The 24102-nt window shown below is 38.4% G+C and overlaps 1 protein-coding gene across 1 annotated transcript in view; it reads right to left on the reverse strand.

The window, feature by feature from the left end:
• Positions 1-24102, reverse strand: part of pcsk5b (proprotein convertase subtilisin/kexin type 5b) — a 355500-nt gene that overhangs the window by 31919 nt on the left and 299479 nt on the right. Inside the window, exons 25-27 of the mRNA XM_048595072.1 lie at positions 15676-15718; positions 13284-13426; positions 4492-4695 (exon numbers count right to left, since the gene is read on the reverse strand). Coding sequence (XP_048451029.1) covers positions 4492-4695; positions 13284-13426; positions 15676-15718 — 390 coding nt within the window. The remainder of the gene's footprint in view (positions 1-4491; positions 4696-13283; positions 13427-15675; positions 15719-24102) is intronic.

Genomic DNA, 24102 nt, shown 5'->3' on the forward strand with positions numbered 1-24102 from the left:
GGGGAAAATTTGTAACGGAAATATATGTTGTTTATTTCAGTACTATCCTGTCATATATATAATCCTTTGTGTCATTTTTATTGGACCAATTCTGCTACTTCCTTTATGTTTCCTGCTGTAAAGAATGCAGTATCTCTGAAAGCCCAGGCTGAAATAACTGCACAGACACTGACATCCCATCAATCAGTTATCATTTATTTACATGTGCATGGTACAAGGGCTCTGACCAGCCAGCTCAAAGTCAGTCCCTGAAATGAGGAGACTCGCTGAATCTCCTGTTTATATTTGTCAGCCAGGGGCCCCTGGTTGGTCCAGGTTAACAGTCCCAATCAAGGATCTCATAGTCAATGAGATCCACCTGACCCTGGTCCCATTACTACGCAGGCAAACTGGAATATCCTTTCCTGACCTATTACCATGAGCCAAGGGCATCTCTGGTAAACACTCAACATCTAGCAGGGCTTAAAATAGGCAGAGGTTGGAAGTAATTTATATTGTTAGAGCTTCTCAGCTCATCTGCCTGGGAACATTTGTTTGTTGTTGGAATGTCTGAAAATCTGTTCAATAAATGCAATTTTCTAAGCTTATTTGGGTCTCCTCTTCAACAAGCTGTCAGATCCCATCAGGCTTACTGATCAGAGTGTGTTCTTAGTATAAACTCAATGCCAGCTTTACTGACATCTATATACATAACTGCCAATATTATGAATCCATTTAGCCACCCCATCTGCACAGTTGCATGAAAAAATTTGAAAGTGAACCATGCCCCATTTTCCTTACTGGTCGAGATTTGACTCTAAGAGGTTTCTCACTTTACCATGTAATATGAGTGACTCATTTTCAGGGAGTAACGGTAAAGAACGTTGCCTCTGTTATTTTGTTTTTCGTCAAAATTATTCAGCTGCTTGTAATCTCTCTATTCTTCTGTATTAATAGATTCACCACCATTTTAAAACATCCTTATAGGAAGAAAGTTCTGCTAACCCACACTTCTGAATTTTAGAACAACTAAATAGGAGTGTAACTAGAACTCTGACAGAATTGAATGGATCATAGGCTTGAAAAGCTGAAACAAAAGACTCATTGAAATTGTTAACTATTTTTAATTAAAGACGGGAAGTAAGATCAAGATCGATTTATCGAGAATGCAAACCTACAAAGGATACCTAAGAAGAACAAGTAGACTCAGTGATGAGTCAATTAACAAGGATGTAGCGTTTTGGAAAACTCTATGTGTAGTATTTTGGAAGCAGGAATCAGAAAGAAACTGAAATTTCAAATAAATAGACTGGCATTAGTCAATAATTCAAAACTCTGCATTCTAAGTCCTGATCTAAACCAAGTGACACCTTGGATTAATCATATCACCATGGTCAAACAATTATATATGTAGGAAGGAGGCTTTAATTTATTAAATTAAATTTTGGAATATTGTTTTCTTCACACTCAACTCAGAGTTTTGGAAAGACTGTTAAAGGATATTGGGGAAAAAATGTATTTGTTTATATTCATTCATGGAATATGGGTGTCACTAGAAAAGCCAAGATTTGTTGTCCATCCTGAATTGGCATTTGAGAGCATTTAAAAGTCAACCACATTGCTGTGTGTCTGGAGTAACACGTAGGCCAGACCAAGTACAGAAGGGATCCTTCCTTGAAGGACATTAGCGGCCCAGATGAGTTTTTATAACAATTGACAATATTCCCATGGTTGGTATGAGTTTAGACTTTTAAATCCAGATTTTGCTGATTTCAAATTTCAGCATCTGCCAAGCTGGGATTCCAATCCTTATTGTCTATGACTCTGGATTACCAGTCCAGTGACATTCCCACTATACCACCACCTCCCTGCAATTATTTTTCATAGCTTTGGCACTGTATTTAGGTTTATGTTGTTAAGACTGTGTTTGACAGCAAACCTACATCTAACTATATCAGATGCTTCAGGCCTAATGTAAAATACAGCATGTGTCACCTAGTACGTTTGAAAAAGATTTGGCGTTTCAAAGCCCAAAGATCTTAAGTGGCTTGTCACTATTTATGTGAAAATTTTGCAGTGAATGGAGTAGCCCTAAAGTTTCTTGTATGTTTTGTCTCATTGTAGAAAAGAACTGATTTTTTGTTTTGTCCTGTTATATGGTAAAACACATCATAACTCTGTCAAAACACTTCAATCAAAATTTGCCTACATGCAGACACAGAGGATGGCTCCAAATGTACTTTTAAATAAGATATAATAGACATAAATCATGCCATTGCCACCAAAAATTGCAATGAAACGTCTTTGTAAAACCGTCCTGCTTCTTAAATCTCAGCAGCTTGTGGGCTTTTGAACACAATCTGACCAAGCTTGCGTACTGGTTTTGCATAGGTGGGTTTTCCGAGCAAAAGGTAGTCAAAACTGTCTAAAACATTTCATTTCTCTTTAGTTTGCCTCACCACCATGATATTCTTGGGAATTGTTACTTCTAGGCACAGGCTGAGATTTTTTTATTACATAAGCAAATAATATGAATCATTTAATTCCATTTTGTCATGTTTCCCTTGCATTTTCTTACAGCTCCATCTACTCATCTCTGGCAGTTTTAATTGAATGCAACACACAAATTGCCATTTCAGAACAGTACAGTAAACACTAGAGTCCTCCAGACCTGAAGATCTGCATCCTAAAGTGTTAAAATAGGCAGCTTCAGGTATAGTTGGATGCATTGCTTTTAATTTTCTAGATTCCCATAAGGTACCAGCAGATTGGAAAATCCCAAACATAACTCCTAAATACAAGAAAGGAAACAGAAGTAGGGAACTACAGACTAGTTAGTCTGGTAATCAATGGAAAGATGCTGGAAGCCATTATGAGGAAGTCGTATCAGGAAATTTTAGAGAATTATGAAATGAATAATTTTTACCCTGATTTTCATTGATTCTAGTTTTGATTGGCTTCTTGATGTCACCCTCAGTCAAATGTGGCCTTGATATCAAGAACAATCTGTACATTACATCTTTTCCATTGAAAAATGGATTATGGATACTGTCAATCTCTGCTATACTTCTGATGAGAATGCCCTGACCAATCAGAGTCTACCTGCCTGCTCTGAGTTCAATCATCTAAATTGTCAGTTAACAGTTCTTGATGTTAATCGTGGTTCAACCAATTTGCCACTTCTTCTTGGTGTTCCCTTTCTCAGCTTGGTTTCTGTAATTCCAGATTAGATGAGGGCAAGACAAAAAGCCTTTATTTTGTGCCTCTTTTTAGTGATGTAGATAAGTGAAGTGAGGGGGCAAAAACTTGGCAGATGGAGTATAAAGTGAGAAATGTGAGATTTCCCACTTGGTGGGAAGAATAGAGAAGGAAAATGTTATTTAAATGTAGACAGGCTGAAGAATGTACAAAGGAATTGAGGTACCTGAAACAGAGTTTGTATCCAGGCACAACAAGTGATTAAGAAGGCAAATGAAAGATGGATGGAGTTCAAAAGTAGGGATGTTTTCTTCAGTAGGGCATTGATGTCATTGCTGAGGTACCACACACAGTTTTGATCTCCTTATTTAAGAAGGGATATGTTTACGTTGGAGGTAGTTCAGAAAAGATTCACTAGATTCCTGGGATGAATGTGCTGTTCTATGAGGAAAGGTTAAACAGGTTGGGCCTATACTAATGGAGTTTAGAAGAATGAGTTTAGAAGAATTGAAACATGTAAGCTTCTGAGGAAGCTTGATAGGTTAGGTACTGAGAAATTATTTGGCAGTTGATGGAATTTAGACAGTTTCCAATGAAAGGGTCTCGTGTTTAATACTGAGATGAAGACTGTTAAACTTTGGATTTATCCATCCCAGAGAGCTAGGTTATTGAATGCAATCAAGTTGTGTTTTACAGTTGTTTGATATTCTATGCTTGGACGGTGGGGTAGGGGCTGAGATGAAGTGCTGGGGAGTGCAGTTGAGGCAAGGAAGTGGGTTTAAAGCCACATTCAGATCAACCCTGATCTTACTGAATAGCAGAGCAGGCTCAAGGGACCAATCAATAATCACAGTCTATAGTTTCAAATAAGAATTAGCAATGATCTGACAGTTAGTGGCACTCATGCTTACAGCAAAACATAACAGATTCATTTATTTGCATACTATCCTGGGTCATTCTTGTTGCATTTTTGCTCTGTCTAAATGCTGGGGCACATTCCTGTACAAGTATCACTTTATGCATGAACAGTCGTTCATCATTTTGTTTTCGTTTACTATCAAAAGTATCCTTGAGTTTTTAAATGGTCATTGGTTGTTCATTTTAACTTGCCTGCTAACGATTGTTAAGATGTAATTAAAAACATTTAATTTATCTATCATTAAAGTTGCTTGTCAAGCCAATTCTTCCACCTTGTGTCTAACCAGGCATTTGTATTTCAGCAAACATTAATAAACATTTTACAATTTGAAAAGTGGATTCACCATTTATGTCTAATTTATTTCCTCTCCAGCATTTATGGTAGATGTGACTCACCTTGCCAGTAGCTTCCCTCTTTACAGTTTACTGAAGAATTGGAGATGCATTTTCCATTCTGTAATACATATGTGCTCACACAAGCATCGCAATCATCAAAGCTGGGACCATGGCATATACTGCATCTGGGGTGACAATTGTCACAAACAGCACTATCTTCATTACCATAGTAACCACTTGGACAAGTTTGCACACATTGAGTCTCTGAAACAACACAAAGTTACATGATCTCAGTTATTAAATGGAAAATTTTCAAATGCATTTCATGTACAGAATAGATCTAAATCTAAGACGTTGGGAAGGGAAGATTGCAAAGTGTTTTTTTTATTGAAGTAAGTGGCCCAACAGCATATAATTTCTCAGTTTCATGTTGTTGTTTGCTCAAAAGTACTGAATTATCCTAGATAATCAAGTTGAGTAGGACAACACAGAAGAATTGCTTTGTTGAATAGTTTCAATTTGACAAAGCAGGTCATTTAAATGTAACAAGTTTGAATTAAGAGACATAAGGGTAGAACTTCCATGGTTCTCAATCATAACTTTGGCTGAAAGCACAGAGCAACGGCTTAAATGCTGTCACTTTAAACTTGACCTGTGTTTCTCCCACAATTAGAGTTTTATAGAAGTCCAGAAAATAAAGAACATGATATTCATTTCAGGGATGAAACTTGGAACTTCATTAAAAGAAAATTTGGACGAATTGGCAGAATAAAGTGTAACAATGAACGGATGTTCCTTCCATGTTACAGAGATTACAGTTGAAAAATAAGGTGAAATTATTTTCTTTAGAATGGCGAGAACTGAACTATCAAAATTTATATTTGCATACAACAAAATATGGCAGAAGGACAAAAAAAGAGCAAGCTAAGAAGGAAGGTTAGAAGATGCCTGAGCAATGTGATTTGCAAAGACTTTCAAATATGGAGAGAGAGATGGATTTAGGAAGGCAATTACAGCAAGAAAAATGAAGAGAACTACAAATTCTAGTCCAGAATATTTAAGGGTATCCAGGTAATTTTTTTTGCAAAGTTTTCTCATTACAGGACTGGTGGAACATCATGAAGAAACTGCCAATGCAGCAATGGTAGGACAAGAAAGGTATGGGATGGAGTCACAAATCTCATAGATATACTGAATGAAACCTCTGGTGCTTTGTAGTTGAGGTGGAGTGCAGTCTCCAATCCCCCTTTATATTGAGTCTAAAAGTTATCTATAAGACCGTAAGATGTAGGAACAGAAGTAGTCCATTTAGCTCCCCAGATTTGCTCCATCATTCAATGTGATCATGGCTGATCTGATAATCTTCAATTTCTCTTTTGTGCCTTTTCCCCATAGCCATTGACTCCCTTACTGATTAAAAATCTGCCTATCTGGGCCTTGTGTATACCTAATGACCTAGCCTTGATAGCCCTTTGTAGTAAGGAATTTCACAGATTGACTACATACTGGGAAAAATAAATCCTCCTCATCTCTGTCTTCAATGGATAATCCCTTACTCTGAGATTATGCCTTCTGGTCTTAGGCTGTCCCACAAGGGGAAATAACCTCTCTGCACCTACCCCTTCAGCCCTCCAAATAATTTATATGTTTCAATAAAATCTCCTCTCATTCTCCTAAACAAGTCCAACCTCTTCAATCTCATAAAAACCTCATAAAATAACCTCCATACCTGAATCATCCTAGTGAACCTTCTCTGGACTGCCTCCAATGCCATATTGCTTTCCTTAGATAAGGGGCCCAAAACTGTTCATAGTATTCCAGCTATGGTCTAACAAGGGCTTTGTACCATTTTAGCAAGATCTCCCTATTTTTCTGCTCCATTTCCTTTGAAATAAAGGCCAACATTCAATTTGCCTTCCCTATTTCCCACTGAAATTAGATGCTATCTTTTTGTGATTCACATGCAAAACTCCCAAATCCTGTGCTGTAGTTTTCTGCATTTAAATAATATTCAGCACCTCTATACTTCCTACCAAAGTACATAGTCTTATATTTTCCCACACTATATTCTATCAGCCAAGCTTTTGTCCACTTACTTACTCTTCCTATATCATGCTACAGACTCTTTGTGTCATCCTCATTACTTGTCTTCCCATCTATTTTTGTGGCATCCACAAACTTGGCTGTGGTACATTCATTTTTGTCATCCAGGTTATTAATGCATACTCTAAGTAACTATGGCCCCAGCACTGATCCATATAGCATTCCACTAGTCACTAGTTACTATCCTGAAAGTGCCTCCTTTATCACAACTCTCTGTTTTCTATTAGCTGGCCAATCCTCTATAGTGCTAATATATGAGCCCCAAATCCACGGGCTCTTATTCTTTTAAGTAGCCTTAAGTATAACACCTTATTTAATGCCTAGCTGAAACCAGGCTATCTCTGCTTGATTTTATTCTGCATTTCTAAAGGCTCTGCTATTACAATCTTTATAATTGATTGTAACAGTTTCCTAATAAGAAGCTGTCAAGCTAGCCTATTATTACTTGTTTTTCAGTCTCCTTCCATTTTGAATAAGTATTTTACATTGGCTGCTTTCTAATCGTCTGGGACTTTTCCTGAATCTAAGGATTCTTGGAAGATTAATACCCTTGCATCCATTATCTATGCACTGACTTCTTTTACAATCCTAAGATGCAAACCATCAGATTAGGGGATGTATCTGCCATTAGCCCATTAGTTTTCTAGTTCTTTCTTTCGTGAAATTAGCAGTGGTAGGAGATGAACCATTATTGAGTCTTAATGAGAAGGCGAACTAATATTAATAACAAGATGCAGTTTGTTACCTGATAGCAATTTGTACAAGTTACATCAGCTTGTTAGCCATAATTACAAAATCTATAAGGATCCAAAGATGGCACATCTGTCCCCATTATACTAGACTCCTTCTTCTGTACCTATGTCCCTACCAATTAATGGATCATCCATGAAAATTCTGTGTGAGCTTGTGAGCTTGGGAGCTTGTTCAGGACCCAGAATTCGCTCCAGCTTCTGTTTCTTACACTAAATGCAGCCCGAGGTACCTTTATGAATGGACAGGTAAAGGGATGATATGAGTGGTGTTGATGGCAATATTGATTCCAATTGGAGGAAGGCAGTGTTTTGGGAGGCGAATTAGGGACGGAGGAGATTAGAGTCAAATGAAGTAATGATTTATATTCAGGATGAACATTTAAAATTTACCAAGTTGAGAAGTCAGTGCAGATAACTGTTGATGTGGTGATCAGCCAGCAATGCTGGAGGTGAACAAGGCCATCAGTGTAGGGTTTTGGGATACTTGGAATTTATGAATGGTGGAAGAAGGGATGCCATCAGGGAGAAGAGAATTAAAATAATAAAGTGTGGAGATGAGAAAAGAGCATGTATGAGTATTAAAGAGGCTGAAGGGCATACAAAAGCAAACTAATCTATGCCTATGGATGATGTTGCTAGTAGCAACAGGGAGATAATCAAGAGCACAAATCATAAGGGGGGCCTGATGTGGTAGAGGAAGAAAATAAATCATTGTTGGAAATGTATTTCTTGCATTCAGACAAAAACAAATGGTACAGAAGTCCAGTCCCTGGATCTGGACTTCAACAGATAGGAAATAGACCCATATTAAATGTGAAAAAAAATTTGAAGATGAAGGTTCATATTCTAGAGCTTTCAGAAAGAATGACAAATCTGACCTTGTGTAAGACTGCTTTACACTGTGAGAAACTGAAAGCTGCAGTGGCATGTGTAGTGTTCAATGTTTTCATCAGTGTTACATTATACAAATCTCATCAGAGATCCTTGTAAATTTTTAACAGATTAAGCCTGGAATTGGAGCTAGTGAGCCAACTTGACTGCTTCCACATACAGGATGTTCTGGGCAGCCTGGGACCTAGCAGAGTCACATCGACATGAAACTTCTGTAAACTTCTGTGATGTTTAATGTTCTGTAAATCAGGTCAGAAATCACACCACACCAGGTTATAGTCCAACAGGTTTATTTGAAAACACAAGCTTTTGGAGTCTTACTCCTTCTTCAGGTGTTAGTGAGAGAGGTAGTTTCAGACACAGAATTTATAAGTAAAAGATCAAAGGGTCTCACCACTGCTGAGGATGTACTAAACAAACCTAAGATGCTGTTAAATGTTGAATCAGTTAGAAGGTTGTAATTGACTAATACGTATATGTAAATTCCCGAATTCCTTTGAAGTCACTGCCCTGAGAGAACTAAAAGTTTTATCTGTGTAAAGAAGAGATGATATTTTAGGTCAGACAATGTATGTTAGGTGTGAGGCCTTGTTTAAAATCTGTTTGTGTTTTGGTTTGGACTCAAACTGATTTTATTTCTAAAGTAGGAATTTATAAAACGCCACATTGACTGACTGTCTATAAACTGTGCGTTTTTTGAACAAAATATAACATATCTACAAATACAAATTCACTCCATGGATTCATATATGTATGTGTGTATGTGTGTGTGTGTGTGTGTGTGTGTGTGTGTGTGTGTGTGTGTGTATATGAGAGAGAGAGAGAGAGAGAGTGAGAGTGTATAGTGTAGTGGGGTCACCTGTAGTGCGACAAGAACCCAAGATCCGGTTGAGGCCGTCCTCATGGGAACCGAACTCAGCTATCAGCCTCTGCTCGGCAACTCTGTGTTGTTGTGTATCCCAAAGTCCGCCTTGGAGGACATTTACCCGAGGATTTGAGGCCCAATGTCCTTGACCGGTGAAGTGTTTCCCAACTGGGAGGGAACATCCCAGTCTGGCGATTGTCGCACAGTGTCTATTCATCCGTTGTCATAGCGTCTGCATGGTCTTGCCAATAGACCATGCCTTGGGGCATCCTTGCCTACAGCGTATGAGCTAGACAATGTTCGTCGAGTCACATGAGCATCTGCCGTGCACATGGTGGGTGGTGTTCCCACGTGTGATGGTAGTGTCCACGTCGATGATCTGACATGTCTTACAGAGGTTGCCATGACAGGGTTGTATACTGTTGTGGTTGATGTTGTCCAGAAGGCTGGGTAGTTTGCTGTGAACAATGGTCTGTTTAAGGTTTCGTGGTTGTTTGAAGGTGAGAAGTGGAGGCATGGGGAAGATCTTAATGAGGTGCTCATTGTCATTGATAATGTGTTGAAGGCTGCGAAGAACATGGTGTAGTTGGAAGGGATCTTGGGTTCATGTCACACTACACACGACCCCAACACACTGTACACTCTCACACACACATACCTACACACACACTCACACAGATCCCCTCTCATACACACACTATCTCACACACACACAGTCAGACAGATCTTCTCTCATACACATACTGTCTCTCAAGCGCACACACATGCACACACATACACAAGCACCCGTTCTCTCTCCGCTACACACATATGTGCACACAGACAAACACACACTCTCTCTTCTCCACACGCATATGCACGCACAGACAGATACACACACACTGTCTCTCTCTGTCTTACATACACACATGCGCAGACAGACAAACACACACTCTCTCTCTCGGAGGTCCTCTCTCATACACATACCATATCTGGAGTGCGTGCACATGCACACACACACATACACACACACGTGAATCTATGGGATTTACGTACACATATTAATCAATAAAACTGTCTAACTGATTAAAGATTTAACAGCATCTTAGGTTTGTTTAGTACATTCTCAGCGCTGGTGTGACCCTTTGATCTTTTACTTATAAATTCTGAGTCTGAAAATACCTCTCTCATTAACACCTAAAGAAGGCGTAAGACTCCAAAAGTTTGTATTTTCAAATAAACCTGTTGGACTTAACCTGGTGTCGTGTGATTTCTGACCTTGTCCACCCAAGTCCAACACTGGCACCTCCATATCAGGTTCTGTAAATAACCTGTTTGGATTTAGAATCAGGGCCATCTCTGCATTGCTCTGGATGAAATCAGATAGGTAGGATATACAACAACTTAATCCAAATTTAACAGAGGAAATTGAACGAAACATTTGAGAAATGAATGACCAGGCAGGTAAATTCTGATTGGTCAGGACATTGTACAGTAATGCAGAAGAGTTTGCAAGTCTACAGCATTTTTGCAAGCCAGTTCTCTGTGTCTTGATTCTGAAAAGCGCAAGACAAAATGCTTCAATTTCTGGACTCCTTGTCGCAATGTTTAAGAGTATTACTCTAACCTAAAGAGGGTTCTGATCTGAAAGCCGGAAGAACTGTGGATGCTGGGAATTAGAAATTAAAAACAGGAATTGCTGTAAAAACTCAGCAGGACTGGCAGCACCTGTGCAGCGAAAGCAGAGTTAACATATCAGATCCAGCGACCCTTCTTCATAACTGATGGTAGCAAGGAATTGTTTGGTATTCATGCAGGACCTAAGGTTAGCATAGATTTTGGAAGTTTGTGAAACTAGTCGGAAGACCTAAGGAAAGAATGTTGAGAATGGGCAGCAGGTGCAGAGAATGGCTGGAATGCGGGGTGTTTTTCAGGATCAGAGTGACTGCAGCAACTTTGAATGGGATAGAGATAATACTTGAGGAAAAATTAGCTACTGACAGTGGCCAGAAACAAGCTCAATGATCAGAAATTGTACGGACAGGGCATTGTGGGCAAAGATGAAGATGAACTTCACTTACAGGTTGCATGTAATAGATGGGGGAGAAAAATTGAAAGAGGAAGGTTCGGGACTAAAGTTGGTGAGATCAAAGGAAGAGGTAGGTTGAAGACTAACCAAGGAAATAAATGACAGAAGCAGCTACATGTTGGTTTTTGGCTGAGGGAAATATAAATCACAATTGAAGTCAACAAAGAGAGGAGAGCTGAATCGAAACAGGTAGTTCAGGATTGTCAAAAACAAAAATATAAATTGCTGGAAAACCACAGCAGGTCTGGCAGCATCGTGGGGAGAAAGCAGAGTTAACATTTCGGGTCCAAGGATCCTTCTTCAGCACTGATAATAGCTAGGAAAAGGTTAGTATTAATGCAGAAGATGGGATGGGGGAAACAGGAGAAGTAAATGATTGGTGGAAATAGTGCCTAGACAGAGAGTGAACATTAGTTGGACCGACAAAGGAATGGGTAAATGCCAGTCTGGGAGAATGAATTGCTGCTAATGAGCCATTAGTAGCTGACAATGGGTTGCGTGTGATGGGAGTCCAAGTGATGATGAGGCGAGATGGGTGGAGGTGGGGTAAAGACATGCGGGAAGGTGCTCAAGTCCTAAAACTGCCAAATTTGATCTTGAATCCTGAAGGCTGCAGAGTTCTCAAGTGGAAAAATGAGGTGCTGTTCTTCCAGCTTGAGCTGAGCTTCACTGGAGTACTACAGCAAGCCTGAGACAAAGATGTTGGCCAGGGAACAAGGTGGTGTGTTGAGTTAGCAGGCAACTGGAAGCAAAAATGACCCTGAGCTTCCAGTTGCCTGCCACTTCAACACACTACCGTATTCCTTGGCCAACATCTTTGTCTTAGACTTGCTGCAGTGATTGGCTTTCCACTTGGGATCTCTTGAAACCTACAGGACTCAATATCAAGGTCAACAATTTTAGGCTCCCATGTCTTTCCTGTACCCAGACACCAGGCCTTGTTATCACTTGGACTCCTACCACACACAACCTATTGCCAGCTACTAATAGTCCCCATTAGCAGCTATTCATTCTCCCAGGCTGACCTTTACCCATTTCTTTGTTTGTCCAACTGTTTTTGCCTCTCTTTGGGCTTTGTCGCCATCTCATTTACTCCCTCCCCACACCTCAGGTCCTGCATAAATACCAAGCAATTCCTTGCTACCATCAGTTCTGAAGAAGGGTCACTGGATCTGATGTGCTTTCACTGCACAGATGTTGCCAGCCCTGCTGAGTTTTTACAGCAATTCCTGTTTTTAATTTCTAATTCCCAGCATCCGCAGTTCTTCTGGCTTTCAGATTAGAACGCTCCTTAGGTTAGAGTAATACTCCTAAACTTTGCTACAAGGAGTCCAGAAACTGAGGCTTTTTGTCTTGCACTTATCAGAATCAAGATATAGAGAAGAAGCTTGAAAAAATGCTGCAGACTTGCAAACTCTTCTGTATTACTGTACAATGTCCTGACCAATCAGAATTTACCTGCCTGGCCTGAGAATTAAGATTGAGAGTTAACTGTTCTTGCTGCATCTCCATGCCAGTTGTGGCCCAACCAACCCTCTCCTTCCCATTTTGTATAAAATGCTGTCTCTGTTTTCAATTCTATTTCATTCATCTTTGTTTTGATGAATGCAAGGGAAAATGTGTCAAAGTCTAGTCTCCTTTTGGTAATTTCTTTACTTTCCACTGTAGAGACAAAGGCATGGATCTGAAGAAAGGTCTCTGGACTCGAAACATTAACTCCCATTTTCTCACTACAGATGCTGCCAGACCTGTTGAGTTTCTCCAGTGTTTTCTGTTTTTTCCTTGTTTCAGATCTCCAACATCTGCTATTCTTTATTTTCTATGAAGGCATGGCAATGATTGACTTGATCAAGTTACAATTCCTATTAATGGCTAAATCAGTTCAGTGATAGATATACTTGATATAAAAAGAAAGAACAGAGGAATCATACAAGTGTAAAAGACCAGCATTAGCATTAAACCACAAAATGTGCTGGATAACCAGGAATACTGCAGCTGATGCTTATTTTCAATAAAACAAGTTAGTGGCTATAACAGTACTTACGCCTGAAATATCATTATTCTCACTGGCAGACTCTTGCATATAATCACAGGCATTGTCAACACTGTCAATGTAACCTAATGTTTGTTTAATGGTAATCAGTATTGGAATTGCTCATCCAGGCTTGCTTACCTAAGAGGAAAAAGCCAGTCTCACACCAATAGCATTGTTCTTCATCACAGTCAATACAATTCTCGTGACAAAGTTCACACTCCATCGTAGATTCATTTTTAAATGCTTTGGCTGGACATGTCTCATAACAGCGTTGGTAAAACCTAGAGACAGTTTTACAAGATCACAATGCAGAGTGAGGGCAATACAATGATTAGAATCTGATTATCCTAAATTACTGCGGTACACCAAAATGTATGGATTAAAATATTCGCCTAGAAATTCCAATGAGAATCAGGAACCTTACTTCTAACCCTGAAGAGACAAAATGATATCCACAGATACACTTAGATGACTATAGCCAGCAGGGGAGACAACGGCTGTTGAAACCCTACCCCCTTTATGCAGCAACTAATGTGCCATATTCTAAGAGTTAGATTTCCAACAGCAGTGAGCCATTTTGATATCTCCTATGAAGGTGAAAATACGTAAGCTAAGTGTGTGGGTAGTGTTGCAAGTGGGTAAGGGGGGAAATATTGTGCCAAAGGGGTGTGGGACAGGTGTCGCTGGTGGGTAGGCAGGGCAGAGTGCCATCTAGGTGAAGGAGGGGTAATGACATTTGGGTGAGGGTAACAGGTGGGTAATTGATTAGCATGGCAGGCCAGTGAGGAGATAGAAAGCAGGAAAATCTGAGTGTCTAGGTGAGAGTGACAGTGGTGGCAGGAGTGCTTGTATGTGTCAGACTGAGACAGAGGGGAAGGAGTGGGTCTATTTGAGTCTGGGGCCGATGTGTGCTGTATTGGCTGTGGGGATGGTGTTGGGTCAGATTAGTATCTGGGTCAGGCGCTAGTGTGTTGCTGTGTCCAATGAGTTGGGTCCAGTTCAGTGTGTTGCACGCCAGGTCCGTGAAGTTTCAGGTGAAAAGGTGCTGTAGTTGGGGGAGGGGGGGATGCAATGGTCAGTCAGGGGTTCCATATAACAGTCACCCAAGAATTAGAATAGGTTTTTAATCTTCAAATGTTTCCTGGGTTATTAATAAGCTTAAATGAGTCAGAAACACTCCGAATTCTTTGACTTAGGGAGTGGGGTTCTTGGAAGATTTCAGACACTAGCACATGCTCATCAGAATTCTCAATTTCACGGGCAACTTCCTTGGAGTCAGCTGCTCTGGGAAATCTGCATGTTCCCAAGCACTAGTCCAACCTACGCTACAGAAATAACAGCTACCTAGCCATCAGAATTTCTGGACTAATGTTTTAAAATTGTAATATCACAGTTATATGGATGACATTGTTTACAACGAGAAAAAACGTTTGAAGTATAAAGGTATTTCGATAATACTATTCACTCCCTTGTAAATTATAGCAAATATTTTTATGTAGTTCTTTTACTTCAGCACTAGGAGAATAAAATCAAAATCTTGTGTTCTATGAAAGTATTTTAATGTTCTTGATCATATACTCAATTATTAGCAAGCCCAAAGACTATCTTTAATTATACTAAGAAGAGATTTTACAAATAAAAGTTCTGTGAAGTTGCTCACAGTTAGAATGAGATAATGAGAGGTTAGAATTTTCAGTTTCCACCCAAAACAAGCATGAGTAGAAGGAATAACTATGGTTTTGGGGTCCTTTTATAGAATGTCACCAACAGTCACTTTAAGCAATGTTGGCTGGGTTGTTCATCATCTGTACTTGAAATTTTCCATCAGGTCTAACTACAACATTTGACCTGGTTTCCTTTCTAAACACTTATTAAAAAAACCATGCATACTGTTTGCATTTGTAGCTCCCATGAAAATTGCACTGAAAAATGGCTAAGCTCCTCCAAACTGCCTGACCTCTTGATTTTCCTCTGCTGACTGTACTTCTTTAGATTAAAACAAAGGTAGAAGATAGTTTTAAATCATCCTTGAATATTATTTAACTGCATTTGTTTTAACAACTTGAAAATAATTACATCACAACATTAGGAACTATAAACAATTGCTAGCTACTAATTCCAACAGAAAGGAACAATTGCTTAAATATATTGCATATTTGTCAATGTAAAATAGAAACACACATCATTGGTATCATGGTAGAACTCAACCATTCATCTACCACAGTCTTCTGTCATAAAAGTATCGATCTACTGCAGCAAGGAGTAATGTTGGCAAACAGCTCCACAGCTTAGCAAGATTATTTGCTCCACACTTTGAGTGAACTGCCAGGGAAGGGACGTAATCACCAGAAAGGAATATCTGCAATTTTATTTTTAGGAGCAATTCAAATTAATATCTGCAATTTTATTTTTAGGAGCAATTCAAATTAAAAATTGTCCACCATTTAAAAGAGAAGTGATTGCAATTCAGTTAGTTCTTATACAGAGTTCATTTTAGAAAACAATAAAGCGAAGAGAAGAATGAACTTACATGTAGTAGCCAGTTTTACACAATGTACATTTTCTTGGATCATCTGTATAAACAAATATAAATCCTGGTGATTAGCAGTTGTAAAAATAGAATGAGTTAACTTTTGAGGCAGATATTCTATTCAGTCTCTATTCAGTCATTTGGTGCAACATTCCAGATGCCATTCTTTGAGAAAAAGCTATGATGTAGCTTGCAAATCCATCAAAATATATTTACCTGAATTCTGTTTTTCACAGTAACTGACAGAGAAGTAAAGTTAATTCATCTCAAAAAAAAATGGCAGGTCTACAGCAATTCAGGTGCATTACATTTATCTAGCACTGTGTGTATAGGTATGTGTGTGTGTTGGGGTAAGGTAGCGGTGGTGGCCAGAGTGTAGCTAGGGTAGCAGTGAAGAAATCAAGAAATTCAGCATCATTTTTCTAATCAGGACCATTCTTTCCAGAGGCCAATTCGGATGAAATCCATAGAAGTATTAAGCCTTTCTTCTCTGAAGAAAGATTCAAAGCTTTTCACTGCCATCTCATGTCACTACTGTTGCTGATAGCTGTCAGAGAACTGTAGAGAACTGTACAACATGGACATTGATATACATCGTGCACAATACATAATGATAACACAAGGGATGTACATTCTTGAGAACTAAATGCCAGCTTTCATTGCATTAGATTAGATTAATTTTTTTAGCAATAAATTTCATTTCTCTGTTTGCCATATAATTTGGTCAAATGTGAATGAGTTTCTAATTATTTGTTGTTGTGCAACTAAAGCCAAATAGGCTTAGTCTTCAACACAATTTTTATCAATGTACAACCAGCAATTAGGTGCTCCAACAGACTCTTTGACTTGAATCAATAGAACTGAACGTGGTTATGTGAAGAAAAGAAGTTTGAAGTTAGATACAATTTGGATATATAAAGTATTAAGAAATGGAAGTGTTTAAGTTATTCTAGATATGAGAAAAGTGTCTTCAATGGATTGAGACAAAGTGTATTCATGATAGACTGGGTAAAACTGTTAATGGATAAAACAAGAAAAGATCAATGGGATTGGCTTTCAAATAAACCATTATACAGACAGTTTAAAAAAGCCTTTTTGCCAAAAATAGAGACAAGGTAAAGGATAATTAAAAGAAAAGGAAGAAAAATGGAAAATGAAAAAGCTAGTGTAAATCCTGGCACATGATAAGGATGCAAGATTTAAAGGAAATCAAAGGAGAAAAAAAGTGAAAATTACAATAAAGGAGTAAAAAATGGAATATCAAAATCAGCAAAAACAATCATTATATGTGATAAATGAAAGGGCTGTAAGGAGCAATATGGACCACTTGAAAACCTATAATGGCAATACTGTAAATGGCAATAAGGCATTGTGGTGCTGTTGAATGATTAATTTGTATCAGTATTTATAAAAGAGGAAGAGGATAGAATGTTGGACATTCCAGGGAAATTAACTAAAATTAAAGTCATCAAAAATATGGTAAATTATGAAGATAATGATCCCTGGAACCTGATGCTTTCTATTTCAGAGTTTTAAAGAAAGGAGGCATGCAGATGCCCTAATTATAATCTACAAACTTTTCTCTATTAGGATCCTGTACTTTAGATGGGAAAATAAGGCATGTCTGGGTGCATGGGTGGCTTTAATCTTCATGTAGATTGGGATAGTCAGATTGGCCAAGAAAGCCTCAAGGAAAAATTCATCCCGTTTATTTGAGATAGTTCCCTAGAAAGGATTTACATGTATTTGGAAAAGCAAGGACTGATTAGGGATAGCCAACATGGCTTTGAGCATGGGAAACCATGAGTCACTAACTTAATTGAATTTTTTGATGAAGTGATGAAGAAGATTAATGAAGGCAGAGTAGTGGACGTTGTTTATATGGACATCACCCATTTCCACATGGTGAACTGGTAAGCAAGGTTAGATCACATGGAATAGGGGGAGAGCTAGCCATTTGGACTCAAAATTGGCTCACAAGGTAGGAGACAGAGGGTGGTGACGGAGGGTTGTTTTTCGGACTGAAGGCCTGTGAACAGTGGTGTGCCACAAGGATCGGTGCTGGGTCCACTTCTCTTTGTCATTTATACAAAGGATTTTGATGTGAATATAAGAATTGTTGTTAGTAAGTCTGCAGGTGACATCAAAATTGGTGGTGTAGTGAACAATCAAGAACGTTACCAAAGAGTACAACAGGACCTTGATTGAGATGGGCAAATGGGCCAAGAAGTGGCAGATGGAGTTTAATTTAGATAAATATGAGGTGCTGCATTTTGGTAAGGCCATTCAGCGTTGGACTTATATACTTAATGTTATGGTCCTGGGAGTGTTGCCGAGAAAAGAGACTTTGAGGTGCATGTTCATAGTTCTTTGAAAGTGGAGTCCCAGTCAGACAGGGTAGTGAAGAAGGCATTTGGTACGCTTGCCTTTATTGGTCAGTGCATTGAGTATAGGAGTTAGGTGGTCATGTTGTGGCTATACAGGACATTGGTTAGGCAACTTTGCGAATATTGCATTTAGTTCTGGTTTCCCTGCTATGGGAAAAATGTTGTGAAATGTTGCTTTCAGTAAAGGTTTACAAGGATGTTGCCAGGTCTTTTTCCCAGAGCAGGGAAGTCCAAAACTAGAGGGCATACTTTTAAGGTGAGAGGCAAAAGATTTAAAAGGGGCCTAATGGGCAATTTTTTCCACGCAGAGGGTCGAATGAGCTGCCAGAGCAGATGGTGGAGGTTGGTACAATTACAACATTTAAAAGGCATCTGAATGGGTACACGAATAGAGGTTTAGAGGGATATGGGCCAAATGCTGACAAATGGATTATATTAATTTAGGATATCTCATCAGCTGTACATCTCTATGACTATATGACTCTATAACAATCAGGAATCAAGCTATTTTGAATCTGGTGATGTCAGAATAAAAGGTCTTCTCAGAAACTGTGACCTTAACATGACAGAATATAGCATTCAGTTTGAGATAGAGGAACTTGGGTTAGAAACAACTGTGCTAAGCTAAATTAAGTGTAATTAAATTGAATGAGAGCAGAGCTAGCCAGGGTTATTTGGGGAAGGTATTTACCAACAAGTACAGTTGAGGATTAATGGCAGACATTTAAGAAAATAATTCGCGCTCAGAGCAAAGAGGAGGAGGAAGGATTATAGGGCCATGGTTAACTAGGGAGATTAAAGATAGCATCAGATTGAGAGATGAAACATACAATGTGGCAAAGAATACTGATGAGTTGGAGGATTAGGAATTTTTTAAAATCAACAAAAGACGACCAAAAAGAACCAAAAAAAAGGAAGAAAATATATTTGGAGGTAAACTTGCATAAGTAAGATTAAGATGGACTGAAAGAGCACCTTTAAACATATAAAAAGGAAGAGAGAAGCCAAAGTAAATATATACCCCTTAGAGAATGAGGCTGGGGAAATAATAGTGTGGAACCAGTAAATGGCAGAGGAGTTAAATAAATAGCATGCATCAGTTTTCACAGTAAAAAAACATGAATAACACCCAAAATTACTAAATATTCAAGGGCAAAAGAATATGAAATAAATACAATAACTATCCAGAGAAGAAGAAATAGTGAAACTAATGGGGCTAAAGACCAATAAATCCCCTGGACCAAAAGGGTTTATCTTAGGATATTAATGGAAGTACCTACAGAGCTATAGGGTAAACTAATATTAACATTGCAGGGATTCTTAGGTTCTGTGGAAGTCTCAGAGAATTGGAAAAGTGTGAAAATAATATTCATTTAAAAAGGCAAGGAGTCAGAAAATGGGTGACTATAGTCCAGTTAGCTTAACATCTATTATTGGGAAAATATTAGAGTCTTTTATAAAGGATGTAACTGAGCATTTAGAAATACACAATATAATCAAGCAGAGTCATGCCTGACAAATTTCCTAGAATTTTTTGAGAAGTTAACAAGCAGGATAGATAAAGGGAAAGCAATGAATGTAATATGTTTGGATTTTCAGAAGTTATTTGATAAGGTGCCATACATTAGGTTACTTAATAAGATAAGAGCCTATGGTGTTGGAGGTGGTATATTAGCATGGGTAGAGGATTGGCTAATTAATAGAAGACAGAGTTAGGAAAACGTTGGCAACCTGTGACTGGTGGTGTGCCATAGGGATCAGTGCTGGGGCCACAATTATTTATAATTACTATTAATGAGTTGGATGAGAAAAGTGAATGTACTATAGACAAATTTACAGATCACACAAAAATATGTGGGAAAGCAAGGAGGATGACACAAAGAGTTTACAGACAAACAAAGACAGGTTAAGTGAGTGGCTATAATGTGGCAAATAGAATGTATTGTGGGGAAATTTGAGGTTATTCATTTTGGTAGGGGGAATAGATGAGCTGAATACTAGTTAAATGGAGAAAGACTGCAGAAAGAGATTTAGGAGTCCTTGAACACGAATCACAAAAGAAGCTAGCATTCAAGTTCAGCAGGTAATAGAGAAGGCAAATGAAATATTGGCCTTTATTTCATAGGGAATGGAATATAAAAGTAGGGAGGTTTTGCTAAAATTGTACAAGACACCAGTCAGACCACAGCTGGAATACTGTGAACAGTTTTGGATTCCTTTTCTAAGGAAAAATGTACTGGTATTGGAGGCAGCCCAAAGAAGGTTCACTAGACTGGTCCTGGGATGGAAGGAATGCCTTATGAGGAGAGGTCGACTAGATCGGGCCTGAAAGGGCTTGACAGGGTAGATGCCTTTGGATTGTTTCCCCTTGTGGGAAAGTTTAGGAACAGAGGGCATAATCTCAGAAAAAGCGGTCACACATTTAGACAGGGATGAGGAGGAATTTCTTCTCTCATGGGTTTACCAGTGGAATTCTTTACCACAGATGACTGATGAAGTGAGCTCATTAGTAATATTCAAGTCTGAGATAGACAGATCAAAAATCTGTCTGGGAGTTATGGGAAAAGCATGAAAGTGGAGTTGAGGACTATCAGAACAGCCATGATCTTACTGAATGGTGGAGAAGACTTGATGGGCTGAATGGCCTAATTCTGCTCCTTAGTCATACAGTCTTATGAGCTATTTAGAAATGTGTGAGAGAGAGAAATCAGGAAACATAAAATTACCCTTAACGAATGTTGTGAGCAAGTTATTAAAGTCTAGAGTGAAAAGTAGAAAAATTGACACTGAAATTTTTTAGGTGCTCTGAAAGAGATACTACTACTGTAAATTAAATGAATGGACAAAACTGTGGCAAATAGATATAAATGTAGGCAAGTGAAGGCATCAGCTTTGGATCTAAAAAAAGAAAGACTTACATTTATGTAGCACTTTACATGAACATTTGAAAGGGCTTTTCAGCTGTGAAATGAAATACTTCCAAAGTGTAGTCATTGTTGTAATATAGGAAATGTGGCAATAATCTTTGCGCACAGCAAGCTCCAAAAATTAACATTTTTTTTCTGAAGAAGGGTCTTGACCTGAAACGTCAGCTTTCCTGCTCCTCTGATGCTGCTTGGCCTGCTGTGTTCATCCAGCTCTACACCTTGTTATCCAACAATTAACAATTTGATAAAAATCACTGGCTGTTTTTTAAGCAAAACCTTTTCTAAATGGTAAAAATCAAGACATAATGGAAGTCAAAATATTTGGAGGTCCTTTTATGTAGACTACTGTGGATGATTGATCATTTATGTCCTGGACTGCTACAGAAAATAATCACAAAAGCTAATAGAATGCTGGCCTTTATAGCTGCAAGACAAGAATACAAGAGCATTGAAGTTGTTTTACTGCTATATAAAGCTATATTTATTCCACATTTGGAGTACTGTGAGCAGGTCTGGGTACCATACCTTAAGAAGCGTAGATTAGCTTTGGAGAAAGTGCACCATATATATACCAGAACAATACCAGAAATTCAGGAATTAAATTCTAAAGAGAGATTACACAAACTGGGCTTGCATTTCCTGAAATTTAGAAGGTTATGGGTAGGACTGAATGAAAATTTTCTGGCTATTAGGGTCACAAACAGGGTAAAAGAGAGAAACTATTTCTGCTAGATGACAATGAAGGTAAGCATGGAGGCAAGAGGGTATGAAAATTCTCACTTCCAGCTAGTGTACTGTTTTGAAATCATTATTCTGCCCGTGGCCCATTTCCCAGATGTGAGAGGGATCAGCAGGGCAGGGAGTCAACTGAGATAGCTAAACACATACTGAACCTTATTGTAACATATCAGTTGGTCTATGACTCAAGTGTCATCAATCAATTTAGTTCTCTCTCTTATTCTGACTGTGACCTTGCTATCCTAGGCATCCTGCAATGCTCAAATGTTTCTCAATGTAAGATTGTGAAACAGCAGCTCATCTCTTGATTACGTATTTTACAGCTGTTTATTTCAAACGCTTCTTTCTTTACCATTCTCTCTGGCTGTACTCCTCCAATGCTGTCATTAATATTTCCTGCCTCCCATTCTTCACTAGAACTTTTATTCTTTTTCCTCCTTCATCCTGTGACTTGCAGAAAACATGTACCATTTTAAACTTTTTCCAGTCCTGATAAAGAGTAACAAAGCTGAAATATTCACTCTATACTTGCTGCCAGACCCGGTAATTATTTCAAGCATTTTCTATTTTATATTTCAGGTTCCCTACATCCGAGGAATTTTGTTTAACCCCCAAGGAACATGAGGCTTCTATCCTCTTAGTGATGAAAATATTAGAGAAAGCAATTGTTCAAAAGTAACAAGTCCCCAGGTTTCATTTGGAGAGAAGGCAGCACCTTGAGGAACTAAAGCCCCAATATTTACAGAGAGAAACGGAAACTTATTTGGAGATGAGGAGTCATGTTTGTTACAGGACCCAGAAAACCTTGTAGCACAGATCAAGGAGGATTCGAAAGAAACTGCAGTGGATGAAAGGGGATGTTGGGTTGGCAATCAGAAAAGAGGTTAGGTAAAAGGAGATGGCAGGGAAGAGTGATGGGTTTAGATCAGTAATCAGATAGTTTGGTAGGTGTTGGGATGTGGTGAGACTGGATTTGGAGAGGCAAGGCAGCCGATTATGGCAGAAGGCAGTTTTCTTGAGAGGCCAGGGACACAATCTGCCTGTTCCTCTGAGGTCACTGGCTGTAATCTAAAGAAGAAATGCCAACTTTATTGGTGCGCTCCTGCTTCCATTTTCACGGTTAGGTTTCAAGTCCTGGGAAATGTGGTTGGTCAGTGTTAACTGTACATTAGCTTCCTAATATGTTGTGGAAGCCTGGCTTAAATATTAGGATGAGAATGGAACAAAAACTTGCCACACAAGTCACTCTGATAAAAATGATGAGAGGCACGTATGTCATTTACAAATTTGTATTTTTTAACCTATACCCCTGATCTCCACCTGTCCTGAGTGGGGTTTAAGTTGCAAACATAATTCAGATGGTAAATTGGGTAATATTCATTATAGAGAAACTTGTTTGAGGAAAGCATATGCTTAATGGACAGAATGGTCATTTCTCATTGTTTTATAGGCGGACTCTAGATTTTGAATGAAATTGAATGTTGCCCTGGCCATTGCCTCAACAATGTACCAATTATTAGTCAATTTGATGTCTTTTACCACAGAAATGAAGTTGATAAAGTCTTTGTGGTACATCAAGATAACCAGAATTGGCACTTACATCATTTATGATACTTAATCATAACAGTGAATGTCCAGCATTCTCAACAACTTCACTGGGTTATTTTTAAAGTTTAAATTGTTCAAGGTACTAATTCAATCTGAGCTCTCTTCTGCTTTTATTGAATGCTATGAGTTCTACTTTACTACTCAGGCTGCCAAACCAAACACTGCAGACACACAGATAACAGCAAAGGAGAATAATTTCACGTCTGTGTAAACAAAAGGGTTGAGAAGTAGATTTTGAAGAAAAATAATCATGTTCATATTTCACAGTTCTAATGGTACCAAATCTATTATCCAATCTGTTTCTTTGCCATGTTAACCACTAGACTCCAGGTAACACTGCAAGTGAAATATGTAACGTAGGTGCAGGCAACAGCAAGCAATAAAGAATGATTATGTGCCGTATTCACAGACAGAGTAACTAAATATTCAATGTCATTTTCTATTGATTTTGTAATAGTAAATTTTAAAACATAAATATATTAAAAAAGAAATAGCTCATCATTTTCTCTTTACATATGCTGACCGTGTATCTTTTGCATGTCGTGTATTTTATTTTAAATATTCAGTTAGTTGCCTTTTTCACTTTTTTCAAATTATTTCCTGAAGATGTGATATTCTACCATTAGATGGCATCCAATTTCCACCTAGAGTTTTCAGAACTAAATCCCAACATTCATAAATGGACCAATCTGTTGACTTGGGTTTCAAGACCCGAAAAAGGGTTAGTGAGTCTTCATTTTAATATTTCATCATGAAGACATGGTTCT

Source organism: Rhincodon typus, chromosome 3 (genome assembly GCF_021869965.1).
Source record: "Rhincodon typus isolate 14 chromosome 3, sRhiTyp1.1, whole genome shotgun sequence".
Classification (NCBI taxonomy): Eukaryota; Metazoa; Chordata; class Chondrichthyes; order Orectolobiformes; family Rhincodontidae; genus Rhincodon; species Rhincodon typus.